This window comes from Fukomys damarensis, unplaced genomic scaffold (genome assembly GCF_012274545.1).
Source record: "Fukomys damarensis isolate Sample0158 unplaced genomic scaffold, DMR_v1.0_HiC HiC_scaffold_6, whole genome shotgun sequence".
In the NCBI taxonomy this organism is placed as follows: Eukaryota; Metazoa; Chordata; class Mammalia; order Rodentia; family Bathyergidae; genus Fukomys; species Fukomys damarensis.
In genome coordinates, this window is record NW_022900918.1 from 10,705,992 (window position 1) to 10,721,184 (window position 15,193).

The 15,193-nt window shown below is 37.7% G+C and overlaps 1 protein-coding gene across 9 annotated transcripts in view; it reads right to left on the reverse strand.

Annotated features, from left to right (window-relative positions):
- The window catches only part of Klf12 (Kruppel like factor 12), a 581,477-nt gene that overhangs the window by 23,816 nt on the left and 542,468 nt on the right, over positions 1–15,193 (reverse strand). For all 9 annotated transcript variants that reach the window (XM_010622344.3, XM_010622347.2, XM_010622343.2 and 6 more), the window contains one exon: positions 2,471–2,628. In XM_010622344.3, the coding sequence (XP_010620646.1) occupies positions 2,471–2,628 (158 nt within the window). The remainder of the gene's footprint in view (positions 1–2,470; positions 2,629–15,193) is intronic.

The following is a 15,193-nucleotide window of genomic DNA, read 5'->3' on the forward strand; positions in this document are numbered from 1 at the left end:
GAGGGGACAAAGTAGATCCAGTTGGCAGCAGTTCTTGATTTAGATGACCCAACAAAGTCAAATGCTAACAGACTTAAACTATATTTGCATGTATTCAGAGATGTCTTCACCGAATGTGTGGCATGACCATTTTAAAAGACACAATGATAAGCTCGAAAGACATGGCTGTGCGACGGATGGGCATCTGATGTGGAAAAGCATGGAGAAGCGGCCTCTGAGAGGAACAGCAGGGACAGCAAGCAGGAATTACAGTGTGATCATCAGAGGCGCCCTACTTACCCAGTAGGTTCCGAGACACAAAATGAGAGCAAATAAGTGTCATGGGCCCTTCCCTCAAATCCACCCAGCTTGTGTTGCAGAAGAATAAACTGTTGCTTGAAGTATATGATGAGAGATGGGAAAACTAGTGTTGTGGGAACAATGCTCAACTCAGAGCCACTTTTGAGCTAAAGAGACAAAAGCAACCACCAGGTTTTCATGAGGATCAAAAAGGAGAAAGCCAGTGTGAGTGTGCTGAAAATGGCACAGCAGTGACATGCTCTCCACTACACTGCAGGAAAGGGACTCCTCTAATGAAGAAACATAATAGAATCTGTGACTCACAAAGTCCACTGTGACCCTCAGTGTACAATCTCATTTTACTAATAAGCCACGCTAATGAGTTCAGCACTAGCATTCCAGATTTATACTGTGTTAAATTATGGTGCATAAAAGATGTCTCTTTTACTATCACAGTATATGCTAAATCTTATAAGGTGCAATCCTATAACGATGCCATGGCATTAAATTCCTTAATAGTACCTGATGAAAAATCTGCCTTTCTTTCACTCTTCATCATGTGGGTAAATAAAACAGAGGTGTCTGTGTGAAAATGAGGCTAATATGTATTCCAGAAAGCTCAAGGAGAATAGGAATAACACAAAATATGTGACGATTCACTGAAGACAGATCATTTTTCTATATAGAAACGATCCCATAAAAAAGTCAGTAATGCGGCCTGATCATACTTCTTGCTCTGATTTGTGTTCACTAAGTCCCAATGGGATGGAGCATGCTTCTTTGACTTTCATGTCTTTACACCTATTCTTCATCTTAATGATGAAAAAGTTGACTTAAAAATAGTACCTGAGAAACAGATGTAAACCTCTCATGACGAAGAACAGAATCAAGGAAAGGGAAGACTCTGGATTATAAAGAAAGGGAAAAGAATTTGACACAGAGAGGAAATGCAGAAAGGGCAACTTAAAAATGTGTTCAATTAACCACCTTAGAAACACCAGAAGTATAACACAGTAGGTGAACAAAAGTAAACTCCAGATTCTGTGATGCTTTCCTGACTTCAGGCGAGTCTTCTATGCTGTAACTTCATGGTGAAACAGTGATGCCCAACCCTGAGGTTCAGAATCCTGGGCATGCGGGGCCACAAGACAAATAGCCCGATGTAGTAACACAGACAAGTAAATGGCAAGGGAGGCCAATTTCAATTACTGTGCTACTGGAGCTTGGAACATGGTTTGCAACATGGGATTATTCTGTCTTCCATGGGAATCCTATATAGATGGCCACATGGGAAGCTGTTCCACTTGATGCTTCCAGTTAGAGGCAGATGCCGCAGTGTGATTGCTGTCAAGTACAGGCACTGGACTAGGCTGCTTGTTGTGTGGCATGTTTTACCGGGAGACTGTCACCCTCCAGTCGCTGGTCACTTTTCCTGGGAAAGGCAGCGTGATCGTGGGCTCTCCTCCCATCTTGAGTCTTGCCCACGACCCCTGCTGTGGGCACCCAGGAGCACCCAGACACCCAGGAGATGCTGGCTCAGGAGCACAAAAGGCAGAGCATGGGTGCGCAGGGGCTGAGTGACAACTCGTCAGCTCCTTTCCTAGGCGAGGGTGTACAGTAGACTGCAGAAGGGTACAGGGATGATGGCAAAGGCACTGAATTACCTGTGGTGGCAACTTTTTTTCTCTGTAACGGTGAAGACCAAAAAGTCCTCTCCCTACACACACCAAAACCCAAAAACAACCCAGTGAGAATAAAATAGAATTATGTGGAGATGTTTATAAAACTTCCCACAAAGCTATGTATATGTTAATTTTTAATTTTTATTTTGTTTATTTGCTTAGCATTTGGAATAAATGGATTTAAAGGAGAACATGATATAAGTGGGAGATGGCTAAGATGTAGCTTTAAGAGGAGAGAATAATTCTATTAATCTGTTTGATTACTGTGCCATATGGATATTTTCAAACCTGATAAACTTTATATTAATTTTTTGTAATGGTAAGAGAGACAGAGACAGAGAGAGAGAGAGAGGTAGAGGCAGAGAGAGAGAGAGAGAGAGAGAGAGAGAGAGAAGGTATTCATGATACCCAGAAGAAAGGAACTAAATAATTCAGGACAGATGAAAGGCAGGCGAGGGCAGCACACTAAGGGCTCCAGCGCAGAGCTGAAATGCCCTGTGGGGCTGTACCTGTATGTGTCCGACGGTGAGCCTTCAGGTGAGAACTTTTTGTGTACACTTTGTTGCATCCCTCGAAGTCACATCTGTGGATCCGCCGTTTCCGGGAGTCTGGGGATTCAGACCGTCTCTGGCGTCTTGTGCTCTCAATACTGAATGGTGAAATTGAACTGGAAAAAGGAAAAGTGGAGTTACATGGTGAGAAGTACAGGGCTCCATTCTGGGTCTAGTGGCTCGAGCTTCACGGACCGAAGGTTACTGGGACCACAATCCTTGCCACCACTACCTCTTAATCTCAAAAGCCAGGCAGTATGGCTTAGTCCTGACCAAACAGTTCCAGGGAGAGAAAGACACACTTAACACAACAACAGCAGAGCCAACGACCTAAAACCAAGTGAAAGAAGTGGCAGGTGAGTAAATCCCTCTTTTCAAAAGAGACCATCTGGTGGTAGTAAATCAACACCTTACAGTTTGGGCCTCTGGAATATCCTTTATAGACACTATTTTAGGAAGCCCTGCTATAGACAAAGGAGAAGATGAATGCATTTAAAAGGTACCAGGAGGGACTGACTTGCATGCAGCAACACATAAAATCATGTAAAATCACAATGCACACTGCAAAACAAGTGAGGTCAGGCAGAGCCAAATGACATCAGCACATCAGTAAAATGACTCACAACAGGCTATTTCTGTGCAGTAAAACGCACCTGACATTAAATTTTCTCCTTGGTGGTTTTCCATGGTGAGAAATAAAGTACATTATATTTAAAGATTAGCTGTACTACTATTATGAAAAAAAAAAGTTTTAGCTATGAAGTTTGGCCCTGACTTGCATGTTGTTTAATCCTAATGCGCCAGTAGAAAAACAGGATTAGACTGTAATATTAGGTAATTGATTAACATGCACCCTTTTCAAACCTTAATCTCCTTTGAGACAGAAATAAAGAGTATGATTCATCATTTTTTTATTTAGCCATGAAATTCTTTATAATTACAGTGAAATATGATAAAAAGCAATGACCTATATTTCTATCATAGAAATTCACCACCCTTCATTCTGACAGTTTATTTTTCCATATTACAATATTTTAAAATTAATTTATTAATGAATCACCTTTTTAATCAACTATATATTGTGGATAAATTTCCCATTTCTCACATACAACCTCCTAGATCCTTTCTTTTCCCCAGGAAAAAGCTCTACTGTTAATTTTCTTTAGAGCTTTCCCATTCTTTTAAGTTATGCTACATATCTGCATTTGTAGAAATTCATAGTACTGTCAACTGAAATCATATAAATAACATCATGTTGTTCATAAAATTCTGCAAAGTATTCTACCCTTGTCTTTTTTTATTCAACATTAAGCATTTGAAATTTATCCATAATCATAAACTGATAGTTTATTTGAAATGCTATCTACAACTAATCAAGATGTAGTTTCTTCATATTCTAACATTTGTAATAATACCAAGAAGCTTCTTGTTTGTTATTGTTCAACTGGAGTAATTTTTTTATTGTTACATATAGTAATGGTGCATTTTACAATAGATGACATTTCAACTTAGATCAAAGGTTGGTGAACTGTTTTTCTGTAAAGACATATAGTAAATATTGTATTTCAACTTTGAGGCCCCTACAGTCTTGCATTGTAACTAGTCAACTATGAAACTGTATCGTGAAAACAGCTATAGACAATATATAAACAAAGATGCATAGTTCCAATAAAACCTTATTTACAAAAACAGTGTGCTGTATTTGGTCTATGGCTGTAGTTTGTGAACTCCTGACTTATGAAGTAAGGAAGGAGTACAAAAAATATTCAACCCAGAGTTTTAAAATCCATTCTAAGTGACAGACACATACAGTATTTCTAATAGTGTTCTATTTTATAGTTGCAGTAAACTTTCCTAGCATTATCTCCATCTACATATAGACCTTTTAAGTTTTCAATATGCTTTCCCCTTCTACAAAGGACAGCTTAGGCATCCAAGCTTTAGGATTAGGTAAGTCAAGTATTACGATGTTTGTCCACCTGTATCTCAAACAGCTTTATGCAAGATCTATATCAGAGTGAACAAATACGCACTATGTATGGGTAAGTGAATGTTCTCAGCCTTTGTAGGTCGATTTGTGGTTGTCAACATAGCTGATTCCGTCACAGGGACAGGAGTCTATCGTGAAGAGTCAACTGTGTACCTGGCCTGCCCCACGAAAGAGCAGGCTTAATCACTATTCACCACCTATACTCTGGGGCTGGGTGTTAGTCTCAGGAATAAGAAAGACTGTGTGTGCCACAACATGGCAATACTACTTCATTTGTTGAATATTTAGTCATGAAAATAAATAGGAATTTGGCACCAAGAACCTTAAAAAAAGAAGTCATTTATTGTGTCGTACGATGTTTAACACCTTTTTCAAAGAATAAAGAAAAATGGAAGGTATTTCTTTCCTTCAATTTAAAACTTAAAAATCAGCTGGGTGCATGACTGTAATCCTAACACCTGGGAGGCCAAGGCAGGAGAATCCTTGAATTTGAGGCCAGTGTGGGCTACACAGTAAGTTCAAGGCTGGCCTGATTACATAGTGAGACCTTATCTTAAAAAATAATCTATAAGTTTAGTGTTTCTGTTTTAATGTTTAGATCCTTAATCCACTTGGATTTTAATTTAGTGCCTGGTGAAAGATAAGGGTCCAGTTTTAATCTTTGGCAGGTTAAAATCCAGTTTTTCCAATACCATTTATTAAAGAGGCTCTTTCCTCCAATGGGGATGGTCAGCTCCTTTGTCAAAGATGACATAGCTTAGTACATCTGGATTTGTTTTTGTGTCTTCCAATCTCTTCCACTGATCCTCACATTTGTTTCTTTGCCAGTACCATGCTGTTTTTATCACAGTGGCTTTGTAGTATAGTTTCAAATTGGGAATTGTTATACCTGCTGCCATGTCTCTGTTGCCTAGGATGGCTTTTGCTATTCTAGGTCTCTTCTTGTTCCAAATGAGTTTTTGGATTCTTTTTCTAGTTCTGTGAAATATAGCATTGTAATTTCAATTGGCATTGGAAGATAAGTTAGGCAGAACTCTTGAAGATACTGGCATAGGAAAAAACTTTAATCCTCAGGAGCACAGAGAATCAACAAGTTTGATCTCATCTTATTAAAAAGTTTCTGTACTGCAAAAGAAACCATCAACAGAACTAAGAGACAACCTACAATGTGGGAAAAAGTTTTTACCAGCTGCTCCCCAGAGAAAGGACTGCTATCGAGAATATATAAAGAACTCAAAACAACCAGCCCCCCCAAATATAAAGACCCGATTCAAAAATGGGCATCTGAAATGAACAGACATTTCTCAGACAAAGAAGTAAAAGCAGCAAGTAAATATATGAAAACATGTTCCACATCACTAGTCATTCCAGAGATGCAGATGAAAACCACACTGAGATTCCACCTCACCCCACAAAGAATGGCTGCTATCAAGAAATCAAGCAATAAAAAATGTTGGCAGGGTTGCGGGGAAAAAGGAACCCTTCTCCATTGTTGGTGGGAGTGCAGACTGGTGCAACCACTATGGAAATCAGTATGGAGATACCTCAAAGAGCTGGAACTAGAGGTTCCATTTCACCCAGCCATCACTCTGCTGGGTATCTTTCCAAAAGAATTAAAAGAATCATATCACAGTGATATATGCACACCAATGTTTATAGCGGCACAGTTTGTAATAGGTAAAACTTGGAAACAGCCCATTTGCCCGTCAGTTGGAAACTGGATAAAGAAGATGTGGTTTTTCTATAAAATGGAATACTACTCAGCCATAAAGAATGAGAAATTAGATTCATTCATAGGAAAATGGATACATATTGAGGATATACTCCTAAGTGAAATCACACGTGTAAATACTGAATAGTTTTTCTGGTGTGAAAAACTATAATAGTACATAAGATCCTAATGAGATAAGTGACCATGTGAAACAGGAAGAAAAGGGCTAAAGGTGTAGGGAAAATGGGAAGGGTAAGGGAAAGGTAATAAGGGAAAAGAAAAAAAGTATGAGAAAATGAAAAAATGGAAATAAAGTGTAAATGGGGAGGGGAGGAGGGAGTGAAGGGAGGGCATGTTCAAGGGGAAAAAAATAAAAACCAAGACCTGGCATGTAAAGCTACAAGATCCCAATAATGAACGTAATTGCACTGCATACCTAAAATGTACCAATAAACTCAATAAAAGAAAAAAATTCTATATTATTTTGTATATTATTTTTAGATATTAATATGTAGAAGTCTAAATATAACTCTAAACGAACATAAAATAAGCGAACATAAAATTTTGCCTACAGTTGACATCAGCTGTTTATCTTACTATGTATTCATGTATACCAAAAATAAGTTTTTTTTGAAATTAAAACCGACTACTACACAGACATGAAGGGATCAAGAAGCAAGACCGTGACAAAGTTCATCTGTCACTGACTACACAGCAGACAAAGAAACAAAGGCAAAGGTCACAGAGTGGCACAAAACTGCTTCAGAGAGAATTCTGAAGGTCCAGCGAGAGGAAGACATACTTGTTAGGTGTCTGGCTTCGCTGCTGGGAGACCTCACACCCTGACCTTCCTCATTTTAAAGTAAAATGTTTTAGGAAATCATGAAGAACAGCCACCTAAAGGTATCTGCAATAAAAATGACTTTAAAGACACTTTTTAGAAAAGCATATGCAATGAGTAGCTGCATTCAAGAAAGCTAACTTTGAAATTATATTCAACAGGCAAACTATTTCCCCCATGCCCACATTTAAATAGCAGAGAAATCTGCAGGGGAGGTGGAGGACACAGTCTCAGCTACATCATTCAGAACTACTTACTTGATCTCTCTGTAGAAAACCAAGGGGGTAAGTGGGGATGAGAAAAAAGGGCTGGAAGTTTCAGAGCACTGTGAACACCCAGAAGATGAGTGCACAGTCCAGTGCCAAGATGGACTGTTGCTGAACCAGGCCCACAGCACATGCCATGGTCTCCAGGCTGCAAGACTGGGCGTTTGGCTGAGGCTCATCCACAGTCAAGTCCACTGCCACGACAGCCTGGGGGCTGATGCCAAGTGATTTCTTATCTCTTGACCCTACTGCAATGTAGACAGTCAAGAAATGCCTGCTAGACAGAATGAATAAGTGAATTTAGCCAGATATTAATTTTTAATTTCATATAATTAATAAATATTTAATTGGTTAATGAATCCTTACTATGTTCCTTTGATGATGAGTCTTCACATAATGGGCATCAGTTCCTCATCCCTAACACCCATTCCCTCAAGGTTTGTAATTTATTTATCTATTTATTTTGCAGTACCGGGGATTGAACTCAGGACACCCTGAACTTGCAAAGCAGGCGCAGTGCCACTGAGCTAAATCCCCAGCCCAAGATTCGTATTTTAAATGCTACCAGATATCTGGGTGTCTGGGTAACTGTCAAGAAACATGTATACAGACGGGTCTCCATTCTTTCCACTAAGTTCAAGAGGAGGACATTCGAAAACACGGCTTATAATTAAAATTCTCATCGTGAGGCCACTGCGATAGCAATGCCAGATGCTAGTAATTGAAGAGACAAAAGTCCTCTGATTCTAACAAGTATCTAGGGAAGCACAACAAGGTGAAGGTGATCTGACTCCCAGTTACTTCATGCTGTCCCACCTTATTCTGGGATGCCCATGAGTCTGGGTGTACAGCAACAGAACACGGGACATTACACTTCCGGCTTCCTATTCTTGCCTTCCTGTGCTTCCTAAGCAATATGTCCTTCGTTCACAAGGCACTGGCGATGCCTTCAAATACTTCTGCATTTAAAAAACAGGACTTATTTTACAGGAATGAAAATGTACCAGAAGCTACTGCACAGAATTCTCACAATAATCCTTGGGAGATTCTTGGCATGAACGAGATGGCCGGAGCAAAGCAGTTGTTACTGTGTTATCAGGTGCTTCACTAAATGCATCTATTCAGTGCACAAGAACGATAACTAAGGCCTACTCTTTCCCCAGGAGGTTGGACCGTTCAGGAGTGTGAATGTCTGAGGGCCTCCTGGACACCACGTGGTAATAGTTAGCTCTAGAGAGAACAAATGAGTGAATCATGACTCCGGCTGCGGAACAGTCCTGCGTGGAATGGCAAGTTAAATTAGAATTACACCTAGAGAGGCTTGAAAAGTCACATCCAGAAATGGCTCTATTTAAATAGAACGTACTGCACGGCTGCCATGAAAGAAATTAGGGTTATCTGTAATCAGCAGGTTATAAAAGACCATTTGTCATGGGTGACCTCAGTGTGATGAGATGCCCTTCACTGAAATTGGAGTTCCTATAGGAGTTAAGAAAAAAATGCTAGGACATTTTTTTCAAGGCTAGAAGAGGACACATACAGAACATTTAAAAATAAGAGTACAAGGCTGGGGATTTAGCTCAGTGGTTCGGTGGCCTGCCTTGCAACCGCAAGGACCCGAGTTCAATCCCTGGTACCAAAAAAAAAAAAAGAGTACAAAACATGGCCAAGGAAGAGGCTTTCGCAAGTTTCAAAGACACAATCTCAACAGGGTGCCGAGAAGCCTGGCTGAGGACGGTGACAACGGTGGGCAGTTTGTTTTATGTGCTTTATGCTTCTGAGCCGCCCTCTGAGATGGATACAATTAGTAGCCATATCTTACAAAAGAGGAAACTGAGGCAGAGAAGTGAAGGCAAAGCCAAGACAAAGATGGTGGCGATTATAGGGTTCAGACTCAAATGGGTGATTCCAGAGCTGAATCTTAGCTATTTCATTATACTGATTCAAAGAGGTAGGCAATACAAACCAGCCTATGCTAAAATATGAAAAACAACAAAGTAATTGGTACCACTTAAATTTTCCTTCTAAGCCAGTTATACGAAACAACAGCATATGTAGCCGTGTATAAGACACTTTTAAAATTATAATTTTAAGGTAAGCTGAGAGGCATGCAATATATTTACTGTCTTCCTTAAGAAAAAACTTTCTTAAAGTTCTAAACTATATATTTCTTCCCATCCACCCCCCTTGGTTCTGGGATTGGACCCTAAGGTCTTCTGTCACAACTGCTTTATCACCAAACCACTCTTTAAGTTCTCCAAGCCGGCCCTGAATTGTCAATCTTCCCGTCTACACGTCTGGGCCGCCACGGTTTTCTTTTCAAAACCTACAGCTGGCAGTAGTACGTGACAGGGACCATCAATGCCACAGTCTTGGCTTTTTCCTGGCCACCTTATCTCATTTACAACTGTACTAAAAAGAATTCTTAGTTGGCTGCACAACAGAGTTACCTTACAGAAAATGAGGGCACTGCTTTGAAAAGTGTATTTCTTACTGCTTTCAAAGTTTATGTTAAAATTCTGATAAAGACATTTAAGTGTCACCTACAGGAATTCCTAATTAGTTTCTGCCACAGAATACATGTAAGTAGAACAACTTCTTTGTTAGTAATCACATACCATCTTGGCAATGAATTGCCAAGGTCAGAGCTAAAGGAGGGTGGAGAAGTTGTGGACTGAAATCCTCGGAAGAGATTCTGGTCACACAGACATCCCAGGCATCTGCTATTCAGTAGGCTTTCTCTCAGCCAGCAGATGGCTCTCACAAGCATCTTCCATGATACAACACACCTTCCTCCCATCAAATCACATCCCCCTTTTCTTTCTCTGGTGTTATGAACCAGGGAAAACGTGCTGTTTAGATACCCTCACTCCCAAATCCCCAAGAGATAACACCCCAGAGTTGGATGACTCACCAGTGTAGGATTCTCCTCCATCTCTGTCTATAGTTTGCTGCATAAGACTGGTACTGAACAGACTGAAATTCTAAGATTACTAGGTGTCACCCTTTCCAAAAGCTGTGACTAAGACATTATACCATTTCACATTTGAATCTGGATTCAATAAAAATGTTTTCACAAAATGTACATATCAAGAGCAGTGCATTTGCTATAATGTATCAAAAGCTCAATCTCAGCATATACTCAAATTAGTTTGGCACTTTCTTCATATGAACAGATTATGCCTGAGATGTATTTCTAATTATAGTTTCGTTTTAGTAAACAAAGACTCCTGCCAATTTGACTGAAAGAAAATGGGTGTTTAAGGGAGCCGTTTTGGAAGTTAGGGTCTGGGATGAATTTACGGTACATCATGATTTTACTCAAATGTAACAGCTGTCACGAGATATTTTTCCTCATCATTTTCTAGACCACTAAAAAACTCAAAAATCTCAGGCTTATCTTCTTGCTCTTTTTTTTTTTTTGATGATCATATCTCAGCAAGTAAGCTCAGTAGCCATTCATGGCTTTATTATTGTTATTGCTTTTGTTATCAAACTTTTATGATGAAATTAGACTATCAGTTGTGAAAGAGGACTGTTTATAAACAAAAACCAGATCTATTTCAGATGTATAGTATCTATTCAAAATAGTTACTTTGGGAAACACTATGCATTGCAAATATTTTGCCCTCAAAATGAATTTGTAATGCAGGGTGAAATAAGGGATCTGAAACAAAAAACTTCTCAATTATATTAAACACACACACTGAATAGAAGACACAAAACTTGCTTGAAGCAAGGCTTGGTGGCACATGCCTATAATCCCAGCACTCAGGAGGCTGAGGGAGGGGAATCTTCATGAATTTGAGACCAGCCTAGGCTACACAGTGAGTTCAAGCCCAGTCTGAACTACAGAGTGAGACCCTGTTTAAAAAACAAACAAACAAACAAAAAACCTACCCCAAATAACTTGCTTAAATATTCAAGGGAACTTCCATGGAATTTCTTCAGAAAATATTGGTTTCAATTATGTTTTAAATTTTGTTTATGCCAAGAGTCATAGCATGGTAATTTCAAAAAGCTTTCTAGGTCAGAACTGGATTATAGGTGACTATTTTAATCTGAATGCCTTTAGACAAGCCCTGCCCTCCTTGCTGTGGCATGGTCCTTATGTCATTCCTATTGCTTTATAAGAGCAGCACTTTTACAATAGCCTATCCTTGTGGCTCTTTCACATACCTCATTTTGGGATACTCTATAATCATAATTATTTAGAAAAACAAATTTTCTTTATTTGGCTAAAGATACCTTTTAGCTACTGCAGAGTGAAGACATGGTTACAGTACATACTTCTGTATTATCAGTAGGTCCCTGAAAGAAAAGGAAAAGAAGGGAGGAAGGAGACTGGGGAGCCTTTTATACTGCTGAAGAATTTTTTATGCGCATCCACTAAAGTGTCAGTGTAACCCTGTTCAAGGGCAGCACTGCATGGGAACGGTTCATTTTTCCCTGTCAGGAGATCTTACAAAGTAGATTCACTAGTAAAGTAGTCCTAAGGACCCTCTCCAGGCAAAGACGGAATATAATGAGTACAATGAGACTCTGTGTTTTAAATACTACAACATGTGAGATGTTTCAAATATTATAGTTTCAACAAAATATTGTAAAGCAGCCATAAAATAAACTTTGACATGACTATCAAAACAAGCTTTCATCTATTTTATGGTGATCATTAACTAGATCTATGTTGCACTAGAGATTTGTTTTATTAAAGAGCACTGAAATTATATCAGCTAACTATCTGGTACTTAAGCTTACATAAATTATTGAAAGTTTTTATTGCACATACAGGGATATATAAACAACAAGACCAAATAGGACTCCACCTGAGTGGTCTGTGGTGAAAATGACTGTCTGCTATCACAAGTACACACTTCTGTCACTATAAAATGGGCATGTATTTGAATTTGGGAACATCCAAATATCTTGCCATTTGAAGGAGGAAAGAATATTCCATATTTTTTATTCTCCTTCCTGAAAACTTCACTTAACCATCAAATACTCTACCATCTTAGCTTTGGACTAGCAGGGTGATATTCTAAAGACCCAATTTAATATTTGGAACACATTTAGAACAAACAGGCTCGGGAAGACAAGACTAATTACCATTCCAAGGTAACAAAGCTCAGCAGTGGCAAATATAGAGTCAAACATCAGGCTTCTGACCCTTAAAACTAAGACTGTCACTTTTCCAGTGAGGTTCTGGAAAGGTGTGATAATTCTTACTTAGCATGAAGGAACACTTAACACCTTTTCTGTTTTTATCAGACAGAATGACAAACTGCACTTTACTTACTTTTTTTGCTTCGGGTTCTAGGATACACAGACACAATAAGCTCTGATGTGTTTATTTCCTGCTCTATAAGAATGAAGCACAGAAACTATGGTTTTAATTTTATATGGTGATTTTTCAAATACATGTAGCATGATACTTTTCCTGAACTGTTTGTTAATGATGAACATGGATACAAAAACAAAAAAAGAACATGCTGTTCTCTAAAGTGGAGAAAAAATATGGCTAAGGGTGTAGCTCAGTGGTAGGGTGCTTGTGCAAGGCCCTGGGTTCAACCTCTAGCACCACTAAACACACACACAATACATAAATACTCACTTTTACAATTAAAAAAATTGAATTTTAAGTTTAACTTAGACTTTTTAAACGCTTGCAATTAATGAGCTCATATTATCATTGTGAAAAAAGATGAAAATCCTGACTTTCATAGAAGAAAAGTACAGGACTCATAGTCTGAAGACACGCATATATGTATTACTTATTATATGTTATTAGCTATGGTGTATCAGAATTTAAATCTGACTTTCAAATATTCATATTTCAAGTGTATATTTAATAGTGATTACTGAATGAAATTTCATGAAAGGTAGCTAAAGAGAAATACCCAGGACATCCCCTATACCTCTTAACATTGTACTTTTTGTTTTAATAATTTTATTAAGATATATATAATTTCACATGCCATAAAAACCACCTTTATAAATTGTATAATTCAGTAGCACACAACAATTCACATGTTTTGTGCAATTGTTAATTTCCACTAGTTCTGAAATGTTTTCATCACCTCAAAGGAAAATCTACTACTCATTAGCAGACATTCTGCCTTCTTTCTAGTTCTTGGAAAGTTGTAATCTACTTTGTCTCTGTAGATTTGCCTATTCTGGACATTCAATAGAAAGCAAAGAGTACATCTTTTTCAAATTTTAAAAATTATTTTAATTTTTTTGGTACCAGTGATCTAACTTGGTACCTTGTGCTTATGAGGCAGGAGGTGGCACCACTGAGCTAAATCCCCAGTAATACAGGTTTTTTATGTCTGCCTTTTTTACCTTAGCATAAAGCATTCAAGGTTCATCTTTTGGCATGTGTCAATATTCTATTCCTTTTTATTAAATGATATTCAATTGTTTACATATATTGTATTTACCTATCTGCTCCTCAGTTCACAGACATTTGATTTGATTTTACTTTTTAGCTACTATGAATGTTGCTACTATGAATATTGTGTTGAAGTCTTTATATGGACATATATTTTAAAATCTCTTGATTACAAGAGCTCTGATGTGTTTATTTTGTAGGTCATAGGGTAACACTATTAATATTTTGAATCGCCAGATTGCTTTTCAAAGTCACTGAATCATTTTATAATCTTTCCAGAACTGTGGAAAAAATCCAGTTTCTCCACATCTTCCAACACCTCATGTCTGTCTTTTGAATTTTAGCTATCTTTAAAGGGTATGAAGTTTTTGATTGTGGTTTTGATTAGCATTTCCCTATTGAATAATAATGCTGACAATCTTTCCAAGTACCCACAGGCCCATCTGCATATCTTCTTTGTAGAAATACCTATTCAAATATTTTCCCACTTTTAAGCCATCTTGTTCCTTTATTGTTGAATGTGTAATATTTCTGTAAGTATTCTGAATATATATCTCTTATCAGAAGATTTGCAAGTATTTTCTGTGGATTATTTCTTCACTTTCTTATGTTCTTAAAGCAAAAGTATTTTAAATTTTGATTAAGTCTAATTTATTTTTTGTAATATATATATTTGATGTATCAAAACTAGTTTTGACTAAAAGTCTCAAAAGACGTACTACTGTTTTAATAGTTTTGTATGTGTAGGTTTTCAATAAAGATCTCTGTCCCATTTTTAGTTAATGCTTGGGTATGGTGTAAGAAAGGAAGAAGTACTTTTATTTTATTCTTTTGCATGTGGAGGTCGTTATCCCAGAACCATTTTATTCATTCATTCTTCATTGAATTATCTTGGAGCCCTTGTCAAAAGTCAATTGATCATAAATGTAAGGGTTTATTTCTTGGATCCTTGATTTTATTTATATTCTGAGATATATATCCTTGCTTTTATTCCACTGATATAAGAGAGAGAGTAAAGAGAGAGAATGTATAATTATCTGAGTATGCATCTATCTTGATTTCACAGCCTTGAGATAAACTGTAAAACACGAAAATATTAGTTTAAAATTTGTTCCTTTCTTCCCCAACACTGTTTCCATATGAAGCTTAGGATCATCTCAATTTCTGCAAAAGAAAATGCAGCTGGATTTGGGATAAGGGTTGCACTGAATCTGTTGACCAACTTTTAGAACACTGTCACTTTACAACACTGAGTCTTTTAATTCACGAGGTCTTTCCATTTAGGTACACAAACTTCTTTCTAACAGAGTTTTGTAGTTTTTAGTGCTTAAGACTTACATTTCTTTTGTGAAATTACTCCTAAGTATTTTCTTCTTTTTCATGTTATTATAAGTGATACTGCTTTCTAAATTTTACTAATTTTCATATTGTCCATTATTAGTGTTTCTTTTCTCTCTCTCTCTTTTTTTTTTTTTTTTTTTT